We start from the raw sequence: 22,470 nt of genomic DNA, 5'->3' as shown, positions 1-22,470 counted from the left end.
TTTCCGTTTATACATTGCTTCGTTTGGTCAGTTGTTAGTGAGCTAATTTTTTTTTTTTTTTTTTTTTTTTTCAACAGTGTGTGGTTTGACTGTAGTTTTTTGTTTACTTTGTTTCTGTTTCTTTGTTTAGCTATTGTAAATATTTTCAAACAAGAAGGTCTTGAAGTGCTTGGATGGAGACCTGTTCCCGTGAATACAGCTATAGTTGGTTTCAATGCAAAAGAAACAATGCCCAGCATTCAACAGGTATTCGTCAAAGTTGTTAAAGAGGAAAAAGTTGAGGACATTGAGCGAGAACTGTACATCTGCCGGAAGTTGATCGAAAGAGCAGCAATCTCAGAAAGTTGGGGCAGTGATCTTTATTTCTGTTCTTTGTCCAATCAAACAATAGTTTACAAAGGAATGCTACGCTCAGAAGCTCTTGGTTTATTTTATTCTGACCTCCAAAGTGATCTCTATAAATCTTCTTTCGCCATCTATCATCGAAGGTATAGCACAAATACCACTCCCAGATGGCCCCTTGCACAACCAATGAGGTTACTTGGTCACAACGGAGAGATCAATACCATACAGGTTTATATTTATATCTTCAAAACTCATTTAAGATGATTCTACAGTTTAAGCTGTTGTATGAGTTGCACTTACCTCATTCTAAGATACACCACATTTCTATTTCAGGGGAACTTGAACTGGATGCAATCACGTGAATCCTCACTGAAGTCGCCTGTATGGCATGGTCGTGAAAATGAAATTCGTCCATATGGAAATCCAAAGGGTTCAGACTCTGCGAATCTTGACAGTGCAGCAGAAGTATGAGCTAAGCAATATATCTGATTATCAATTACAATATACTTCAAAGACTTCTGTTTGTATAATGACTCATTGGAAATAAATCAGTAAAGATATAAAACTAATAATCAATTCCTAAAGGACTTTTAAGCTGGCTTCCTATTTATTTTTTATTTTTGAAATTTATTTTCCTGATGCGATCCACTATTTCTATTGCATTACAAACCTTGACGTCATAACCAATGTTATTACTCTTTTCAAAAGAAAAAAACTGATGTTATTAATAGCTTTCTTAATGTTTATTTTGGTATTACTTGAATAATATATAAGTGCAACTTGTTGGTTTATTTTTACAGAAATTCTAGCATTGTGAGTGTTATAATTTGTTGTAATATCTCATTGCCTATTTTAACTCTACATATTTGTTTGACATCAGAAGATGAAACCAAATTAAGTTGTTTCAAATCAATGGACATTTAAAATGAGCCACATTTTAAATCTTTTGCGTTGTGTTGCTGTGTTTTACAATCATGCCTTTATTCCTGGACACAACAATCTCACATTCCTACTGAAGCTCCTATTGTCTCGGTTATTAATAAATGAACCATTATTATTGGTCATAGTAAATTAAACTGCTTTTAAGTTAAATATTCCCTTCACAATGGTTTATTTATTTATTTTTTCTTCATTTTGTAGTTCTTACTAAGAAGTGGCCGCACTGCTGAGGAGGCTCTGATGATTCTTGTCCCTGAGGGATACAAAAATCACCCAACTTTGATGATTAACTATCCGGAGGTACACTAAGATGATGCTTCACCATTCTGTGTAAAGTATAAAGGGTGTTTTACATGCATTGTACAATATTTTTCTACTCTCAATTCTGTATCTTGACCAGAATTCTTGTACTTAGAACAGGGTTCAAGTTATCCCACATTTTAAACATACGTAACTCTTTGTTTTCATTTAGGTGGTTGATTTTTATGATTATTACAAGGGTCAGATGGAGGCTTGGGATGGACCTGCTTTATTGTTATTCAGGTACAGCTTGAAATAAACTCTCTTTAGTAAAGGCGTAGAAAACATCATTTCATTTTATTTTATTTTTTATTTCTCATACTTCTAAACTAGTAGTTGTGGCAGAGTTACGTATCTTTTTGATAATCTAAATTATCCTATTGTTGGATTTCCTTTGATCCTTCTAAATTGTGCATTGGCTGAGAAGATGCGTGCAAATTCCGCATCAGAAATGTTAAGCCTTGCCTTGATAATTTATAATGCAAAAGTCTTTTTTTTCCCAAATATTTTTATAGTTTATTTATTTATTTATTTTGTAATATACAGCTTTTTTCTGTTTGTTGGTAATATAAACTATGTGGTACAGTGATGGAAAAACAGTTGGGGCATGTCTTGATCGTAATGGACTTCGGCCTGCTAGATATTGGCGGACATCTGATAATGTTGTTTATGTAGCATCTGAGGTTTGTTCGTTTTTTTAATTATTCTGTTTGCTTGAACCTCTTTGAAGTGTTCAATGAGTTGCTAGCTTTTGGGTCACAAAGTTGGCTCATGCCAGTGTGCCACTGGATTGAGAATAACTTTGGCCTTTGGAGTGATATATTTGTTATTAAAAATCGATAGTTTTTTTTCCTTATCCAGAAAAGAGAACAAATAATTGTTAAATCAATTTCTAGTCATTGATCATTAATGATTTCTAAAGGCGGTCACTAATAGTAGTAGCCAGAGAGTGAGTTTAAAAATCTGAAGTACAGAAAAAAACAATTTCATTTGAACTGAAAGATGACGAGTTCGTGGATTTGTTTTGGGCAGAGCTGATTCTGGTGTTGCCCTAGGTGTCTGTTCTTTCAGATACAAAAACAACAGTCTGTTCTTTCAGATACAAAGAAAGTCTGTTTTTTTTTTTTTTTCACACAGAAGTGGGATCAGATTCATTTGATCTTACATGAACTGGCATAGAGCCATATCATTTCTTAGTTGTGCAGGAGCAAGTCTGGGCACGGAAATATCATAAGGCAAATAAAATAACCTGAGGAAGAACCTAAAGAAGAAACAATTAAAAATTCTACGAAGAAGTGAAAGAACCTGCCACAACAAATTGTTCTGTTGCTGGTGCTTGCCCCCTTTCTTCAGCAAGTGCTCCTGTGGCTGAGTGTTTTGCTTTGAAGGTTGGGTTAGCTGCTGGTAAAAGATTTGGCTACAATAACTTTTTTGCTGAAGGGGACTCTTCTCTCATCATAAACTGTATTGTACCTGTGGAAGTCCCTTGGAGACTCAAATCTCTAGTTCGTGAAATTTTGGAGCTTTCTCGAAGCTTCAGTTCCATCAGCTTCTCCCATGTGATTTGGGTCACCGTCTTCCCAACACCAAAATCTGTTGAACTCCATTCCTCCTCAAGCTGCTGATGCACCTCATTTTGACTCTCTTCAGCTTGGATGTATGATAGGGTTTCTTTTTTCTTTTTTGGTTACAAACGGACCTAAAAGGCCGAAACAGAAAGAAAGAAAAGAATACTAAATAATTGAGAGAGTTTCTGTTAAAGTTGTTTTCCTTTTCTCCCAAAAAAAAAAAAATAACAAATTGTTTTGCTACTTGACCAAGAAAATAAAACAAGTTTGGAGCAATACAAAATTTAATCATGGGATGGTATGATAGCAGCAAACGGATGTCTAAAGAAGCACATCCACACACTTAAAAATATTTGAGTAAACCGCTAGTCGATTTCTTTCTCCAGTTATACATAAGAAAAGAGATTTTATTTTCCGCTGCTGTGTGCATAATATGTTGGATGTGATTAAGTATGCTGATGTGCTTTATCTGTTACAGGTTGGGGTTCTTCCTGTGGATGATTCAAAAGTTACAATGAAAGGTCGTCTAGGTCCTGGAATGATGATATCTGTTGACTTACTAAGTGGTCAGGTTTGTTAATTACTTTTGTTTTTTTCTCCTCTCTTTTAATACGTCTATTTCTGCTATATTATTGTTGCTTAAATATGTTTGTGATGCACTTCTAAATCACTTCCGAGGATCGCAGTACAAGTAACTAACAACTTTGGCTCTCTTTATTGACAAGTTTGCATGACTATATTTTGATTTATCATGCTGTTGTTATTAGATGGGTCACACACACACACAATCCTTATCCGGTCCAAATATCCTTATTTATTCAAAAGGTACGGATTTTGCCAATAGAACCACTTTTCGGTCATATTTTTTTATCATAGCCAACTAGTATCTAGATATATATGACATGATCATCTATGGAAAATTTCAGCTAAATTGGGGATCGTTAAGGTATCAAAACTATATGATTATAATGAGCGAACCAAATCTGTTCAACCCGAACCGTTCGTGTAATTCACAGTTTTGAATACCTTAATGATTATCAATTTGGCTGAAATTTTGTATCAATGATCTACTCATGTATACCTAACAGATGAACGGTTGAGTTGAGAAAATATGATCGAAAAGTAGGTCAATTAAGGAAATCCGTACCTTTTGAATAAATGAGGAGGTTTGTATCTGAAAAGGCCTGATACACACACACACACACACACACACTTCAATGGTTTGGGAATGTTTTTCTAGAAGATTGTTTTCAATAGCAAAGCATTATTGTTCATTGACAATTTTTTTTCTGGAGAAAATACAGTAAACTCTCAGTTACTCAGATTTGGGTTTAAGAATACAGAACCCGTCATTTTCATCGTTTACATGTGAGACTAGATTCTTATGTGGCATTGAAACCAGAAGGAGTTAGTAGGTACATGAGATAAATGGCAGAGCAGATAATAGGTCAAATCATAAATTTTTTGTGCATATCCCGGCTGACATCAGGTGTTATGTGGAATAGGCATCTTTTGTATGTTGTTGTAAGTTAGTGATGGGTAATGGATAGAGGACGAGACTTCAGTACAACAAACTAGTTTGGAGATGATGTGTTGCCGGTGGTGCGTTAATGTAGCACCTATTGAAGAGAATTAAGTGGTTAGATGCAGAGAAGGAAACTAGTATGTGAGAGGAGAAGGGGAACTTAGGAAGTAACGAGCAATAGACCTGGTCAGTGGTGATCATACATCATGTATTGGGAAAGCACCTGCCATTTTTCTCCAACCTCTTTCCAGATTTGGAATTTGGAGGCACCACAAGGCTTTTGGTGGCGTATCTGGAGGGTCAATACTTGCAATGGGATACAAGGGAAATGCTTTATGTCTGTTCTTCCATAAACCGTTGCATACTTATTAAGTATGGTGGAGACTACGGATACAAAAGAGAATGCTAAGTGCTTAGAATTATATTGACCGTTCAGTTCAAGGCTTTGGGTAAGGGTAGAAATGCTGAAACTTTGTGGAGGTGTTTGTTTTGGAATTATATTGATGGAGCTTAGTAGGAATATATCTGAGATTTTCTGGTGGTTGTTTACTTGTTATGGAAGAATTTTGGTCAAGAGTAAAATTTTGGGGTGCTTTCTGTGGGTCTTATTTCTGCTGATGCTACTGAGGGTTTCTCTCTCAAGTAACCTTTTCAATTTGCTAGCTGTGGTGGAGTGAGTTCTGTTTGGTTCGTTATTAGTCTAATGTATTTGGGTTATTTTGTTTGCGTTTGATGTGTATTGCTTACCACAATTGTACTTTTTCTAGAAAAGAAATAAAATTTGTTTCTTTTAAGAAAGATCATTTACATTTTCAACTCTAGAAGTGCAAGACTGAACGATTTAAATATTCCAATCATTTCTTTCAAATTTTTAGTGCCAATGGATGTGTTCATTATAAGAAATAGCAAGTGAGAACTAGATTTTGAATTGCATAATTCTTGTGCTTAAATCTGAGTGTTTCACATACTTGGTCATGAGAATACAGATGCTGAAGATATTTACTCTTCTCAGCTTTCATCCAACATATATTTTATCTAAGACTCTTACTTTGAGCTTTAGAACTCATTATCCAGAGTTGGCTGCTTTAAATCTAATTTTAACTCTTGAGCATTTCAAATTGCAGGTTTATGAGAATACAGAAGTTAAGAAGCGAGTAGCTTTGTCAAATCCATATGGAACATGGGTGCAGGAAAACATGCGGACCTTGAAGGCTGTGAACTTCCTTTCATCCACAATTGCGGACAATGATGCAATACTGAGACGGCAACAGTGAGTGTTCTATTTCATTGGCAATAATGATCCATAGTTTCTGACATTCTACAATAGTAAAACTAAGGTTGAATTGGTGATTACAGTGATACAATGAGAATAAACTTTCATGGTATTGGCTGTTATTTGGGTTCTCTAAATACTAAAAAATAAGATTCCTTAAATTTTTTTTTGTCAGTTGTGCATAGAGGTGTAGCTGTGTTAGAGATCTTTAGGAGAGAGTACGGTTCTAGTCATCTGTATGGGTGCTGGTCTTGTGGCCCCTGTGCTCTGGTTGATTTCCAAGACAAGAAATCTTAATTTTTTGATTTAGCTGAGGTTATTTGCAGAAGTTCAAAATCTTAACCATTCATGCTAGGAATGTGCTTAAATAATCTTTGTTACATTAAAAAAAAGACAAATGCATCATCTCTCTCTCAAATAAGGACAAGTTTCCCTTACAAATAGGAGATGTAAACCTTTCATAAAATAATAGCTGTAGAGTGAAAAAATTACAAAAGAAAAAACAAAAGTCAATTGTTATGTGCGAAGCAACAAGTAGCAATAGTGCAGAGATATTCATGGAGAAGACCATCTACTGTACCGTATTTTTTTTTTTTTTTTCCTTAGATTGTGTGGCAGATGTTGGTTATGGTTTCTGTTTTGACTTTCGATAAATGGTGTTATCATTGGGTATTTACCTTAAATGGCACCCAAAGATCTTTGGAGCACAGTTGTTTCTTTGGACCTTGTATAGAAATGACGCTTTGTGTTAGAAAGACCATACTGCCTCTTAGGGTCAGGTTACTGAAAGGTTTGTTCTGTTTTTCTAATTCCTTATCATGTTCCTTATCATGTGCTATAGACCAAAAGAAAACAATTTCCCTAACTGCAGAAGAAAATGTCTCGCTTTGTGGAATTTCTCTTATTATGACTGTCAAAATCAAGATAATGGGGTCTATAATGTACTTAAGCTCTTTGCTTTTCACATATGTGCAAGAAACAATACTGAGGAAATGATACACAGGAAAATACGATCACTTTAGCTTTGTTGAGTTCACCTTTTGTCCTGGTTTGGAACTGCTTTATTATCTCTTGAGACACAAATTCTGATCATATATTAAGTCTGATCTATTTCCACAGGAAAAGTAATTGCATATGTAATGTCACATTTGGGCATTGGAACTTGTTTATTATCCGTCGAAATGCAAATTTGAGCATATATCAAGTCTGATCTATTTCCACAGGAAAATTAAAACTTGTATATATAATTTCACGTGTGGGCATTGGAACCTCTGAGAAAATAATTATAGTTTTGGAACTGTTAAGAACAAAAGTTTATAGTTAATAGAATTGGATTCTGGAAAGTAGAGAGAGAAACCTAAGTAAATAATATTGCATTATGAAATGGAAAATTAATTTCTCTCTATTGTATCTGTTGATGTTACTGGGTTGCTTGATTTCACTAGGTTTATTTGACTGTCATATCCAGTGTTTTATAATGGCCAAGAGTTTACTTTGTGACGGTTAAATAATCACTTCCTTGAGTTGGCTTATATATTTTGTACTTCATGGGAGCAGGGCATTTGGCTACTCGAGTGAGGATGTCCAAATGGTTATTGAGACAATGGCTTCACAAGGGAAGGAGCCTACATTTTGCATGGGTGATGACATTCCATTGGCAATTTTATCCCAGAGACCACATATGCTATATGACTATTTCAAGCAACGATTTGCACAGGTCAGTTAATTTTCTTACATGTTTATTTGATTTTGGAATCTGGCTGCCTATCTTATCTCTGCTAACAATACTGCCTTTTATATCTGAACTGTTTTTTTTTTAATATAGATTCTGAATATAGCGTTCTGAATGAGTAGAACAGGGAGGGTCAGTCTTTCATAAGCGTGGGGATTTTAAATAATAATTACTGTTAAAGAAATGCACGTAGGTTTATACGAGTTATTAAATTTAAGCAGAGTAGGACTTGCAAATCAGATTAGGATTTATACTGTTAGCGGTACTTACCGTCATTAGGTTTTTCTACTTTAGCATTGTATTGTATTCCCTTCTTTTCTGTTTAACATTATCAAGCACCTCTGGGCCTGTTTTGGTATAAGAATACAGTTATATGGATGCAGTTACTTTTTCTGTTCTGTTCAGTATGTCCTCTAGCTAACCTTGGGAGAATTATATTATAGCATTTGAATACCTAAGTAATTTGGCTGACTTCCTAGCAATATTTGTGTTTTCTGGAGCAATAGTAACCTAAATAGATATGTTGTCTGTTACCTTGTTTGACTACACATGTTGGGCCTGTTTTATTTATAATATGAACCAATTTTGTCCCACATCCTAGTAACTTAGAGTTTGAAAATCATGGTAAAATCGTAAATCAACATAATTATTAGAAATTAGTACTCACAGGCGCACTGGAATAGAGCTGTCTTGTATATTGCAGCCCAAGACATATCTAAACAACAGTGAGTCTGCTTGATGTTATGATCTGATAAAGTTGTGTATAATTTGTTCAGGTTACGAATCCAGCCATTGATCCTCTAAGAGAAGGGTTAGTTATGTCTCTTGAAGTCAACATTGGAAAGCGTCGAAATATTTTGGAGGTTGGACCTGAAAATGCATTGCAGGTTTGTTAAATCCTTTGCTTAGTTATACATTAATTGCAAGCATAATGTTGAATTAATTATTACAGATATTTCCCTCTTTTTTTTTTTTTTTCTTCGATGTAGATATTGATAAGTGAATTTCTTTGTTATGTATTGGACCAGGTTATCCTGTCCAGTCCTGTGCTCAATGAAGGAGAACTTGAGTCATTGCTTAATGATGCTCAACTAAAACCCCATGTTTTACCTACATTTTTTGATATTCATAAAGGGGTTGATGGTTCTTTGGAAAAAGCCCTGTATAGGCTTTGTGAAGCTGCTGATGATGCTGTTCAAAATGGTTGCCAATTGCTTGTTCTGTCTGATCGATCTGATGAGTTGGTAAGGATCCAATTTAGGTTCACTGTATACTAATGCAAAAGTTGTTCTTTACTTCTTTATTCAATATATGCATGATCTATCCTACACAATGGGAGTAATTTCATTTTATGATTTGTAATATTTTCGTATAGGAGAATATACGTCAGACTACTGAATGATGAATGCACTAAGGCCTTTTTTGTCATTTTTATACTTTCCTTTTGTGGAAGTCTGTTCAATTAATTTTTTCGTACTCTTTTTTTTTTGATTTATGATTATTACTGTAACTGTTAAATTATTTGTACTTTTTTTATTTTATATTTTAGTATTATTGTGAAAGACGTTGTAATACTGGAATTGTTTTCTCTAAATATGCACCAAGGGGTACGTATGGCTTTCTCTATTTTCTAAAACATCACTAGGTAGAATAGGTCTCCCATGTGTGAAGATTCTACTATATATATGATTCCTTTATGTGCCGTTAGCTTTTTTCTTTATCCGATTGGCATTCCTCTCTATAGATATTTAAGCTTTTAATGATTCTGTGGTAATTGCCCTTTTACTTCAGGAAGCTACTCATCCTGCAATTCCGATCCTTCTTGCCGTTGGTGCTGTTCATCAGCATCTTATTCAAAATGGGTTGAGAATGTCAGCTTCTATAATAGTGGATACTGCTCAGTGCTTTAGCACTCATCAATTTGCCTGCTTGATTGGATACGGTGCAAGGTCAGTTCTCCTTCACCTGAAATCTTTTGGCTGGCTTCTGTAATGTTTATGCTTGTTTCATTGTCTGGATATATGGTTTTCTGTTGGATGTTCGAATCCGTGATCAGATGATGATTTGACAGCGAAGTTATGTGAGCATTTTTATCAGGCGTGTAATACTAGTTATTCTGAACTCTCGTCTTTGTCATTTAATTGTGAATATAGATCTTTGCAGAAAAAAGCTTAGTCGTATATTTTCCTCCTTAATAGTTCTTTCTATTATTTGGTGCACATTACATATTGCGTACTGTGCACCAATTATAATTGTAGGGACTGTTTTCAGCATCTTATTTCCTACTCTTTCATATTCAAATGATGAATGAACAAGGATTTACTTGTTTTTTTTATTAATTATTTTTTATTGTTTTCTTTAAATCATAAATTATACTTGCATTAAAAGACAACAGGTATAATTCAGTTATAATGGATTTTACCATAAAACTGATCTTTGTCAAACAATTACAAATACAGCTTGACATGAGATAGACTAGGTGCCTGCATTTTCATCAGCTCTCCATCAAATATGCATTTGTTCACTCTCTTTTATTAACCTTGGGTGGGTATATATGTTGATTGTCATTGATTGAATTGTATGCTAACATTTTCAGTACATTGGTCTGTTGTTGATGAACTTTCAAGCTTCTTTTATATGTTTTAGAAGTTAACTTATAGATTGGATTCAAAATTTTAAGTATATTCGACTCCAATTAGTTCTGGGTTTAAATACCTTAAATCGTCCTAGTGGTCGTCCAAAGCAAGGCAGAGTTTGGGTTGCGGAGGTGAACTGCATTATTTCATTTCCTAGTAGAATGAAATTTCAAGAGCTTGAAGAATAGTAAAACTAGTGGGTGTTCACATCTAAATAAAGATAGTACAACTAGTTCTCTTTCAACTCAAATTTGGTGAACATTTTTCAGTGACTCTAGTTTAAGTTGGGTTGATCCAAATTGGTGCTGTGAGTTATAAAGTGTCCGTTTAAGTATTTCAGAAGGGGTGAAAGGCAATTATATGGTGTTGCAAAATATTGGCTGTCTTTTGGGTAAATTTGGCAGGCAAAATATATATTCCAAAGTGCAGATGCCCAGATGTAATCAAACAAACGCTTTCCTATAAATGATCCATCTCATTGCCATTCACATTATCATATGGTTGTATTCCTGTCCACCCGCACAGTCACTTATCTCTTTCCTTTCCTCCAAATTATCCGAATCTTTTTGTTTGTTGACGTATTACATGATTAGCTTAGCTGTAGGATTTCTACATTTGTAAAGGGTGTCTATTTTTTATATCATGGTCAGATTTCTTGCTCTTGTCATCTACCTTATGATGTGGATTTCTTTTGTGTCATTAGTACATTGATTTTCTTTATACCTGAATATTACCAAATCTTTTCAAACAAAGTCTTGTTGCGATCTGAAGTTCACCTGTACATTACACATTTTGATTTTTTCTCAGTGGCGTGTGTCCATACTTGGCACTGGAGACATGTCGGCAGTGGCGTTTGAGTAATAAAACGGTTAATCTAATGCGGAACGGAAAGATGCCTAGTGTAACGATTGAACAGGCTCAAAAGAACTTCTGCAAGGTCAGTTCAATTGTACTTGAAATAAATTGCGTGAAAGGTATATATATATATATATATTTTCTTCTTCAAGTGAAGCCAATTTTTTGTATATTTTTATTGAATTTCGAATCTTTCGTTGCAACTTTGCTTGTTCGCATATTAATTTCCTACGTTTCAGCATATGTAAGAATGTTGGATAAAACAGGGGCTAACCATACATGGTTACCTAGAGCTGACCAGAGCCAATAAGGAGAGGACATGTTCCTCTAAGCACTTTTATTCTTAATGCTCTTTTAATACCTGACAGAAATGAGTTTAACTTATCGTCAAATACCTCTCCCAAATTCAAGTCTCCCTTTCTCTTTCAAACTGTACAGCCTTTTGTATGCACTCTGTAAAATTCAGAGGAAGCTTAAATGAGAGATGTAGATCATCTCCAAAAAAAAAATATCTCGTTTGGAATGCTAAAGAAAGAGCCTGAGCCCAAGCCAGAATCAAACCTAAATAAAGCCTCCATCCTTTCGATCTGTTAGTAAAAACAGGTTCTTAGGTATCCGTCAATGCTAGAAAGGAATGAAACCATAAAAGTTGAGAGATACAACCAAACCCTGGAGAAGGAATCGATAGCCGAGAGTTTTGGAAGCAATTGCTTAATCACCAACAGCAATCAATCAATATGGAGATGTTGTGGTTGTTAAAGATGAGATTCTAAATTTCAGACAAAAAAAAATGTAGACGAGTATTTTGTAATACTTATCAATTTCAAAATCATCCTCTTTATTATTGCTTTCTTTCCATCAGGTTTTAAATCATCTTCTTCAGTTGCTTTCTTTCCATCAGATTTCAAAGGGCTAGAACTTGTATCTGTAGCAGACGAGTCCTTCATGTGCCTTCTCTTCTCTCTCTCTCTCTCTCTCTCTCTCTCTCTCTCTCTCTCTCTCTCTCTCTCTCTCTCTGTCTTTCTTTCTTTTGGCTATGTAAGAATGTTTCCAATAACTTTTGCAACCATACTTTTACTTATGTTGGAGAATTTATTTGATTTTTTACTTATTATTTTCCTATCTTGTTCTACAATGTGCACATTATTCAACAGCTGAGCCACTGCTCAAGTACATTGATGATTATAAAGCTCTTGTAGAAATGTGGTTTATGACTGGAGCCAAACCTCATTCTTATCAATATTCTTGTTTTAGGATGATAGTTAATTGCTTGTTCTTGCTATGTAGATATTGTAAGCTGATAATCTGGTTCTTGCTATGTCAGGCTGTTAGGGCTGGTCTTCTCAAAATTCTTTCCAAAATGGGTATCTCATTGCTTTCAAGGTAAATTTATGATCGACTATTTTCAGTAGTGTTTTCTTATGGTATGAAATTAGTTTGATTTCTTTTTCCCTTTTAATTGTAGTTTTGTTCTTTACATCTTGAATTGTTGTCAGTTGTGTTACTGTAGGTTTCGTCGTCAGCGTCATTGGTTATTTCTTAAATCCTTTAATACCTCTATTCTGTTTATAGTTATTGCGGTGCACAGATTTTTGAGATTTATGGATTGGGAAAGGGGGTTGTTGATCTTGCATTTTGTGGGAGTATATCAAGTATCGGTGGATTAACTTTTGATGAGGTAAGAATCATTGAAAACATAATATGGTTGCATATTAAATGACAATAAGATCATGCATTCATTTGTATAGGTAAGAATTTTCTACTAGTGTACACAAACACTGTACATGTATTTTTCTGTAAATTGTCCATACTTGTGTTGGACAAATTTGCTTCATATCACGGCTGTTACTTATCGCATAATCTTGAATTTTACTTTTGTTGGGTTAAATAATAGTATAACAGAACCAGGAAAATGAAAGGACATCCAAGTTTCTGTAAACAGGCTTAAATACCCAAATTACCGCCACCAAGCTGGCAATTCAGTGAAATACATATTAGACCAGGAAACCTATATATTTTTTCAAATGAAAGAACATCCAACCCTCGTCTTCCGTTGTCAAATCATTTGAGAACCAGGAGACCTGTTTAGTTGAGCAGCTATATGTTCATCTTCTGTTACAGGTTATGTTCTCGTAATCAATAATCTTTCAGTGAAATTCATCTTACATTTGATTCAGCTTAATATAAAGAGTGCATGGTTACTGAATATGACTATGCAGCCAATCTTAGGATATTATGAGCATAGTTTCACAACTATATTGTATTCACATTGTCATACCTTCTTACTCAGTGGTTTTGCATTTTGTATTTTTCTTTTCTAATAGCTGGCAAGGGAGACTTTGTCCTTCTGGGTGAAGGCTTTCTCTGAGGATACAGCTAAACGACTGGAAAATTTTGGATTTATACAATTCAGACCAGGAGGTAGCAATTATGTTGAATGTATTTATTTCTTGAAGTGCTACTACCTCAACATTGTGTCCTAACTTCTCTTGGTCAATCATTTGAAAAGTTGTGATTAAACGGGGTAAATTTTCAGAAAGCATGGCAACCTTTAGCGAATAACATGTTATCTTTAGTATTGTCAATCACAAACTAGTTAGATCTCTGAAAAGTATATACCAATATAATACACTTTAGAACTAGTTACATGAAAGTCTTTTGGTTGGATCAAATTTTTATCTGCCTCAAAAGCACTGAAGGCTACTTCATATTTATTTATGTTAAGGGGAGTATCATGGAAACAACCCAGAGATGTCAAAGCTGCTACACAAAGCTGTCCGCCAGAAGAATGAAAGTGCCTTTTCTGTTTATCAGCAGCATTTAGCTAACCGGCCTGTGAATGTGAGTCCTTTTTGTTGAAAAACTTTCTATTAAACAAAAAACAACACATATGGGACTAGATGTCCTCTGACGATGCTTGCTAGAAGACGGAGACTACAACTCAAGATAAGATGGAAACCTTTCAGCATTGTGATATCATTTGATATTGACTATACATTGTTATTTAATGTTAGGTTCTTCGTGATCTCATTGAGTTCAAAAGCGACCGTGCTCCTATTCCTGTTGGAAAGGTTGAACCTGCTGTATCCATTGTTCAACGATTCTGCACTGGTGGGATGTCACTTGGAGCTATTTCCAGAGAAACTCATGAGGCTATAGCCATTGCAATGAACAGAATAGGTGGAAAGTCCAATTCTGGAGAAGGTGGTGAGGTAAAGTGTCTAGCTTTGACAGTTATCTTTTATTATGTGAGTTTGGACTATAAGTTCATTGTTTTAATGTGTATTCATTCTTCAGGATCCAATTCGCTGGAAACCACTAGCAGATGTTGTTGATGGGTACTCACCAACCCTTCCACATCTGAAAGGTCTTCAAAATGGAGATACTGCTACAAGTGCTATCAAGCAGGTTGCCTTTTTGACCTTAACTCTGACACAAAATGAGATCCCATAATGCATCAGTATATGCAATTCATCATGTCAGCATCTTTATATAGCATTACTTTATCGCAGTATATGGCAAACCATCATCCCTTCCTCAGTTCAATATAAGGAAATTACTAAAAGATGAAACTGAAAGTATCTATCAATGTTATTAGGGTTTGCTTATCTTCATCTTTCAGTCTTGTTAGGGTATGCATTGAGTAGATAATGGTTAGTGAAACAGATCATCATGCATTTCTTATGTGCTATCATCACAACAGGGCTACATTTTCTCACATTTTGTATTATTGTTATTTCAAACGACTTCAGGTTGCTTCAGGACGTTTTGGAGTCACTCCAACATTCTTGGTCAATGCTGATCAGCTGGAAATCAAAATTGCACAAGGGGCAAAGCCTGGTGAAGGTGGACAACTGCCTGGTAAAAAAGTTAGTGCATACATTGCGAGGTTGAGAAACTCAAAACCTGGGGTTCCACTTATATCTCCACCTCCACACCATGACATTTATTCTATAGAGGATCTTGCCCAATTGATCTATGACCTTCATCAGGTAATTGCATCATGCAAATTGGTTGGATTTAACTTTTTATTTAGATGTTCCAAGATTTCTGATAAGATATCAATTTTTGCTGAATAAATAGGTGAACCCTAAAGCTAAGGTATCAGTGAAACTTGTGGCTGAAGCTGGAATAGGCACTGTTGCTTCTGGGGTCGCAAAGGGTAATGCTGATGTCATACAGGTACTTCTCAGGGACTTGTCTCTGTGTACTGAGTGTGTTGCTTTTTGAAAAAAGAAAAAAAGAATCTTAATCTGTATGTACTTGTCACAACTTGCATATGCTATCTTCTAATAGCCTTTTGGTAAAACTTAGGAAAAATTTACTTGAAGCTATCATTGATTACTTTCGTTTTCCAAATATCATAGTTTTTTCTTCTTCAAATGAAGTCAGAAAATAGTTCTAAAAAAATAAAAGACAAAAAAAAAAAAAAAAACAAGACCTTCCGCTGTATCTGTATTTTCACTTTCTCTACTTGGTTACAAGAACTATAGTATGTGGTCATGTAATATTTATCTGATCTCGTATGATTTAGTTGTATCACTACCTTTAGTGTAACAATGTTGTTGGTTTTACATGATATACTGAAGGTATTTTTTGTTGGTCTAAATACTGACGGTTTATTTCACATTTGCAAAATATAGATTAAGAAGGTTTGGCCAGAGTTCCCTTTTTCCCTATTAACTTCGATCAGAAAGCTGTCTTTGTTTTTTGTTGCTTGCTTGTTTCCTTTTAATGAACTTAGTTTGACAACTAGTATTCCTTCATTTTCTCTTTGATAAATATGGGATTGAATCAAGAGCTTGTTTGAGTATTTGCTTGAAAGCATCACTTACATTGTTTTCTCAATTGTGAGAGTACTTGCACATATGCTTTATCATCAGATTGGAAAGGGATTGAGGGAGACAACTCTATTTATCATTTTCTCTTTTTCTGAGACGAAAATAAAATAAAGAATCTTTTTACACTGTAGATATCAGGGCATGATGGTGGAACTGGTGCCAGTCCTATAAGTTCCATTAAGCATGCTGGTGGACCCTGGGAACTTGGACTCACAGAGACGCACCAGGTGATTCAATAAAACTAAATTGATGGCTGCTCTTATATTGATGCTTTTGTATCAAGATCTAATTATGTATATTTCAATTTTTTACAGACACTCATAGAAAATGGACTTAGAGAACGAGTCATTCTTAGAGTTGATGGTGGCTTTAAAAGCGGAGTTGATGTCCTAATGGCTGCAACTATGGGTGCTGATGAGTACGGGTTTGGTTCTGTGGCAATGATTGCTACAGGTTGTGTTATGGCCCGCATTTGCCATACGAATAACTGCCCTGTTGGTGTAGCCAGCCAGGTACCAGAACTACTTATTTGATGAGAGTAAAGCGATATACTTCCTGAACTCTTACAAACTTGCTCTATTTCATGACATGGCATGCATGTCGCTTGCCATTTAGTTTCGTGCTACATATGAAAAATGCATGGGGTGAGAGTGCATGTGGGGAGAAACATGGCAAGCAACATCAGCAGCTACATCATGTGATAAAGTTCTAATCTTGTGAATATATTGGGGTATTTTCTGTTGTCTTTATTATTCCATGTTTCTTTCTTTCTAATGGAGATGGGGTTTGCATTTGTTATTTCATTTTCCCTTTTTTAGAGAGAGGAACTTCGTGCTCGATTTCCTGGGGTGCCTGGTGATCTTGTCAACTTTTTTTTATATGTTGCCGAGGAGGTAAAAACTTTTATTCACTTTTCATTTTAGGATTAGTGCTTTCTTGTTTAATTTTTTCTTTATAGTGTATGTTGCACTTTTAAAACATCCCTATGGTTAAACCTGTCAAGGTTTATTCTTATGTTCCTCTTCCTAATTATTATCTTTTCCAGGTTAGAGGCATGTTGGCACAGTTAGGATATGAGAAGTTAGATGATATAATTGGACGGACAGATTTGTTTAGACCACGAGATATATCTCTAGTGAAAACGCAGCATCTTGATCTCGGTTATATTCTATCAGTATGTTGTTGAATAATTTGCTTCTGTTTGTATTTAATATTCTTGACCATGTATTTCCTTTTGGTATAACTTCTTCTTTTGATTCCAGAATGTCGGGTTACCAAAATGGACCAGTACCATGATCAGGAATCAGGATGTTCACACTAATGGTCCTGTTCTGGATGATATATTGCTAGCAGATCCAGAGGTAACACTTGCTATAAGTTCTTTCTTATGTAGCTAAGTAAACATGGTATTTACTTTTTATCAATCTCTTGTTTCAACTTCTCTAAACAAAAGGCTTGTAGGCACTATGATAGGATGGGATTTTAATATAGCTTTCTGTGGATGATTGAACTGCTAAATGGTCCATTCCCCTAGTTACGGAAGAAAACGAATGATTATTCTTTGATCTAATGCACAGATAGCTATTATAATGTACATGCATATCCATCTTTTTATGGGCATGATTATATGTGTTAGAAGTGTAATTATAAAAAATGATTCTCGTACTTTAGTTAATAGATAACTGGAAGGTACCTGTTGGAATGTGTTAAAAAAGGTCGGTGACATGAAACCTTTTCAGAGCTTTGGCTTTTCTGAGTTACAACTTCTCCTACCAAATGGATACTTTCTTATTAAGAAAAATACCTTCATTGCACTTGAATATAGATTCCCAGTAATTTCATAGCTAGTTTTCTCTACTAATTCATACTTGGAGACTAAGAGTCTTTTGACAAAAGTTCAAACATTTTCTGGTACACCATTTCTTGCTTAAGAAAGTTTTTGGGAGACATTTTCCAAACAAACCTTGCACATGTATCAATGCCTCGATCTATTGTTATAGTTTTCCTAGACCTTTCTGCATTTATCTGGCCTGGTTTGTGAGATTTAGTATGCAATTGAATTGCTGTAGTTAAGAGCATTAGTTTATCGTGTTTCTCTTTCAGAAAAGGTAGAAATTCTACCCTGTAATTTTCTGAGACATTGAGAGGAAAAGCTCAAGAACCAAACTTTCCAGAAACTAGTCCACTCCTTAAACTATTAGCTCGTATTTTTATTATATTCATGATTGCTTTGGCTTGCGTTGCACATGTGTTAATTTCATTTCTTGAATTAGTTTTCTATGATTTTGCAGTATCGCTCATTTGATGTATGTCATGATGATAGTCTCCCATTAGTATAAACTATACAACAGACATGTTTGCTATGTTTATGTGGTGGGGAAATTATTAATCCCTTACTTAGTTATTTCAAACATGGCGTCGTTATTGTAGTTAAGTGTCACAAAAAGTTACAATCTGCATGTAAATTTTGAAATCAGAAAAGAACAGAAAGAAAAGGGATATTAGGCCAGATGAGATTTCTAAAGGAAATTTTTATCTTAGAAACCAACACGTCCATACCAATATTTATTGATCTTGATGAGAAATTGTACGATGTAGTACTCTTCCCTTGTGGTTTCAATTTCCCTTCTAGTTAGAAACCCATCTGCTTGTATTAAATCCATTTCATCATGATTAATTCCTCCATGGAGACATGAGTGAAATTACTTGATCTGAATAAGCTTAGTAATATTGGCTACAAAATGAATATGATAGAATGGGTTTCAAGGATTCAGCATGAATTTGGATCTATTTTTAAAGACATGGATGAACTGATCTTGATTTGAAAGGTGCATGGGTTTGTTCCAACAAATCACTATGATATTGTTTTTAATCTTTAGGACATATCCCATGCCTTTAGTCCTTTCCAAAATCAATTGATCTTGGTTTTCATGGAAGATTAAATGTTTGCTTGCGTTTGCAACAAGGGGTCCACACTCAGTAAAAAAGTTTTAAACAGTATTTTGGATTTTTTCTTATGACTTTTTCTTTATGCAATAAGAACAGAACAAGCATGTCTGGGTTTTTTTATTTTTTATTTTTTATATATATCAAGATTTACTTTTAAGTAGCTGTTAGCCTGTTAAGTTTGCTGACATGGAACACATGTCAAAATATTGGTAAGGCTATGGTGTGTTAATCCATCTCATGCATAAACTTTTTTTTTTTTAACACTTTAGGACTGATTTACCACTTTAAAGACAAAATTTACCACTTGAGAACTAATGTAGTAATAACTAAATTTTTACAACTTTAAGGACTCATGTTACAACTTTGAGGAGTCATTTTACAAATTTAGGATAAAGTTGATGCATTAACACATTGTAGAATTTTCCCATCAAGATTAGATGGAGGCAGGGTAAGTGACAGGGAATATGGGGACAGAATTTCCTTCCTGGAATTATTAACTATGTGATTTTAGCATTTTTTATGTTTTTGTACAGATATCAGAAGCAATTGAGAATGAAAAAATGGTTCAGAAGACCATAAAGATATACAATGTGGATCGTGCTGTTTGTGGGCGTATAGCAGGGGTGGTTGCAAAAAAGTACGGTGACACTGGTTTTGCCGGGCAGCTGAACATAACGTAAGATCTGGCTACGTCATTACATATAGAGATATCATCAGTATCTGCCTGGAAAATCTGTTTATTTGGATGCAAGCTAATTCATTTGTTTTCATGGTTTTCAGCTTTACAGGGAGCGCTGGGCAATCATTTGGGTGTTTCTTGACTCCTGGGATGAACATTCGACTTGTTGGAGAGGCAAATGATTATGTGGGAAAGGTATCTTTTTCTTATTAAATCCTCAGATATATTATTTGAGGTTCAGCTAGCTGGAGACTTGATTATCTATTATTTAAGTCGGTTAAGTAGAAAAAAAAAAAAAAAATTCAGGCACAAATACATCAACTGCTAGAGTTATTGGTGTTAACTGGACACTGACCTATCAGTTGTTTATCACTTTGGTACTTGCTAGTCTATTGTTCAGTAAGACTCGTTGAATTGGCTGCATCATCTTCGGAACCATATATATAAACTCTTTTTGTATGATAAAAGTTCTAATTTTAGATATATAATATTGAGTTGTATCAGGTTCACTTAGTTTTATTTCTTACTCTACTGGCACCCATTTTTCTCAAGCACTATATTTGAGCAGCTATTGTGTAAGCACAATCAGTTTTGCCACATCAATCTATGTTTGAGAAGTTATTGCATGATTCATTGAATTTTGCTTGCAACAGTCTGATATATGCAAAACAATATTTTGCTAGAGTATTTCTGGGGGAGAATTGGTTGTCACTCCAGCAGAGAATACAGGATTTTGCCCCGAGGATGCAACTATTGTAGGGAATACCTGCTTGTATGGTGCCACTGGGGGCCAAATCTTTGTTAGAGGGAAAGCTGGAGAGCGATTTGCTGTAAGAAACTCTCTTGCGCAAGCAGTGGTGGAAGGCACTGGAGACCACTGTTGTGAATACATGACTGGTGGCTGTGTAGTTGTACTTGGAAAGTGAGCATCTATTTACATAGCATCTAGTGACACGAAAATATGAAAGTAAAGAGTTAATTCTTAAGGTACTCCTTTGTTTGACTTGACAGAGTGGGTAGAAATGTTGCTGCTGGAATGACTGGAGGTCTGGCATACTTTCTTGATGAGGACGATTCTTTCATCCCCAAGGTCCTCTTTGATGCTTATTTCTATTCCTCATACTGTCCTGCTTAACATCCTATTCTTTGTTATTGTTCGAAATGTCTACAAGTGTTCTGTAGATCATTTCTTCTCCATGCAGTTCTTCATTAAGGCCTTTGCATTTTTCTTCATACTTTTATATTGCTTAAATGTATAATGTTACATTTGTTTGTTGTTCTATTTCATCTTGTGCTCCCAAAGTCCAACTATATTACTGCTATATCCATAACAAATGTACAAAACTCATATCTCAAAAGCTCATTCTGTTTAGACAGGTTCTTGAATTTTGGACAGAATATCTGGGTGGGTTTTGGATTTTCCTAAAATTTTTTTAACATTATTAGTTTATAAAAACATCAATGTGTGTATACTTCTTTTGAAGGGATCATTTGTAAGATGAAAGTTGAGTGTCCTGTTGACTCCGTAATGTCATAAAATTCATGATAGCATGGTGCAATACCATGATTATAACTTCTATAATTTGTTGTATTTGCATTCCAATTTATTTAAAGAGCTCTGCCTTAACATTATATTGTTAAAACTGTGAACAGGTAAATAGAGAGATCGTGAAGATCCAAAGAGTGAATGCTCCTGTGGGGCAGATGCAGCTAAAGAGCCTTATTGAAGCCCATGTTGTAAGTGCAAGGAATTAATACTTTTATAATTTTTCACTAGTCCCTAGATTGATGGCCTTGCAAGTTTGCCATTTTAGAATCTTGATTTTTAGTGAGGTCAATGTCAACAATACCAATACTCAAAATACTCTACTTAATTCACTGATTTCATGGTGAAGGAAAAAACTGGTAGCGGCAAGGGCTATGTTATTCTGGAAGAGTGGGACAAGTACTTGCCACTCTTCTGGCAGCTGGTTCCCCCGAGTGAAGAAGACACTCCTGAGGCGTGTGCAGACTATGAGAAATCAGCTGCTGATGAAGTGACTCTGCAGTCTGCTTAGAGTAATGTCGGTACAGTGATTTGAGTTGGATAGGAAATCTGAAAACTCCAACTCACCATGTATATATCATGAAAGAAACATAATCGTTACATTGGAAGACCCTGTGCTAATTACTGGGATATGGGAGAGGGCCTCAGCAGAGTTGGTCACCTTTGTAGAAGAGGAACACTATGCCCCCCGAAGACTAGTGCATCTGTATAGGTGAGTGATTGTGGCCTAAATTGCAAATTCAAGCTTGTTCATCATGTCCATTCCAAAGAAAGCTTGATGTTGAAAATTCAGGCATGGTGTAATTATTATCAACCTTGGTTAATTTCTAGTAACGGAAGGAAATTGACAAATTTAGTGAAAAATTACCTAATTCAAAGTTTTGTGCGTTTTTTCTTATATAAGATGATCAAATGAAGATCTTCAAATAAAACAAACTTTTGTAGAAAATCTTTAAATAAAACAAAATTTTGTTATATACATCTTCAAACTTGTAAAAAAAATTTAAAATATATAAAGGAAGAAAGCAGTAATTTCTTCATTTATTACTTTCTTAATAGTAATCTAATTAAAGAACAATCAATTTATAGATACATTTTTTAATATAATTGATTTGTCATTGTTTTGAGAGTTTTTTTTGGGGGGGGGGGGGGGGTGTTAATGATAAAATTTAACCAATTTAAATGATAATTAACTAAACTTCAAACTTTTCAAATTCCAAGGGTGTTCGGACCCCTTTGGGCCTAATAATAGCTTCGCCCCTGGTAAGAAGCATAGTGGTGC

The 22,470-nt window shown here is 34.9% G+C and overlaps 1 protein-coding gene across 1 annotated transcript in view; it reads left to right on the top strand.

Annotated features, from left to right (window-relative positions):
* LOC101314871 (ferredoxin-dependent glutamate synthase 1, chloroplastic-like) overlaps nucleotides 1-22,092 on the top strand; it is a 25,553-nt gene extending 3,461 nt beyond the window's left edge. Inside the window, exons 3-33 of the mRNA XM_004303540.1 lie at nucleotides 131-573; nucleotides 679-810; nucleotides 1,486-1,584; nucleotides 1,757-1,827; nucleotides 2,171-2,267; nucleotides 3,631-3,723; nucleotides 5,802-5,947; nucleotides 7,508-7,667; nucleotides 8,459-8,569; nucleotides 8,711-8,926; nucleotides 9,474-9,631; nucleotides 11,126-11,255; nucleotides 12,498-12,556; nucleotides 12,746-12,851; nucleotides 13,498-13,594; nucleotides 13,899-14,014; nucleotides 14,188-14,385; nucleotides 14,471-14,581; nucleotides 14,926-15,165; nucleotides 15,257-15,355; nucleotides 16,146-16,241; nucleotides 16,329-16,526; nucleotides 16,833-16,907; nucleotides 17,060-17,188; nucleotides 17,277-17,375; nucleotides 19,497-19,639; nucleotides 19,744-19,837; nucleotides 20,326-20,564; nucleotides 20,654-20,732; nucleotides 21,296-21,379; nucleotides 21,538-22,092. Coding sequence (XP_004303588.1) covers nucleotides 131-573; nucleotides 679-810; nucleotides 1,486-1,584; nucleotides 1,757-1,827; nucleotides 2,171-2,267; nucleotides 3,631-3,723; nucleotides 5,802-5,947; nucleotides 7,508-7,667; nucleotides 8,459-8,569; nucleotides 8,711-8,926; nucleotides 9,474-9,631; nucleotides 11,126-11,255; nucleotides 12,498-12,556; nucleotides 12,746-12,851; nucleotides 13,498-13,594; nucleotides 13,899-14,014; nucleotides 14,188-14,385; nucleotides 14,471-14,581; nucleotides 14,926-15,165; nucleotides 15,257-15,355; nucleotides 16,146-16,241; nucleotides 16,329-16,526; nucleotides 16,833-16,907; nucleotides 17,060-17,188; nucleotides 17,277-17,375; nucleotides 19,497-19,639; nucleotides 19,744-19,837; nucleotides 20,326-20,564; nucleotides 20,654-20,732; nucleotides 21,296-21,379; nucleotides 21,538-21,699 — 4,280 coding nt within the window. The 3' untranslated portion in view covers nucleotides 21,700-22,092. The remainder of the gene's footprint in view (nucleotides 1-130; nucleotides 574-678; nucleotides 811-1,485; nucleotides 1,585-1,756; nucleotides 1,828-2,170; nucleotides 2,268-3,630; nucleotides 3,724-5,801; nucleotides 5,948-7,507; nucleotides 7,668-8,458; nucleotides 8,570-8,710; nucleotides 8,927-9,473; nucleotides 9,632-11,125; nucleotides 11,256-12,497; nucleotides 12,557-12,745; nucleotides 12,852-13,497; nucleotides 13,595-13,898; nucleotides 14,015-14,187; nucleotides 14,386-14,470; nucleotides 14,582-14,925; nucleotides 15,166-15,256; nucleotides 15,356-16,145; nucleotides 16,242-16,328; nucleotides 16,527-16,832; nucleotides 16,908-17,059; nucleotides 17,189-17,276; nucleotides 17,376-19,496; nucleotides 19,640-19,743; nucleotides 19,838-20,325; nucleotides 20,565-20,653; nucleotides 20,733-21,295; nucleotides 21,380-21,537) is intronic.
* The last annotated feature ends 378 nt before the right edge of the window (nucleotides 22,093-22,470 follow it).

Source organism: Fragaria vesca, linkage group LG6 (assembly GCF_000184155.1).
Source record: "Fragaria vesca subsp. vesca linkage group LG6, FraVesHawaii_1.0, whole genome shotgun sequence".
In the NCBI taxonomy this organism is placed as follows: Eukaryota; Viridiplantae; Streptophyta; class Magnoliopsida; order Rosales; family Rosaceae; genus Fragaria; species Fragaria vesca.
Note: the sequence above shows the minus strand (reverse complement) of the source record. Positions and strands in the feature narration are given on the sequence as shown.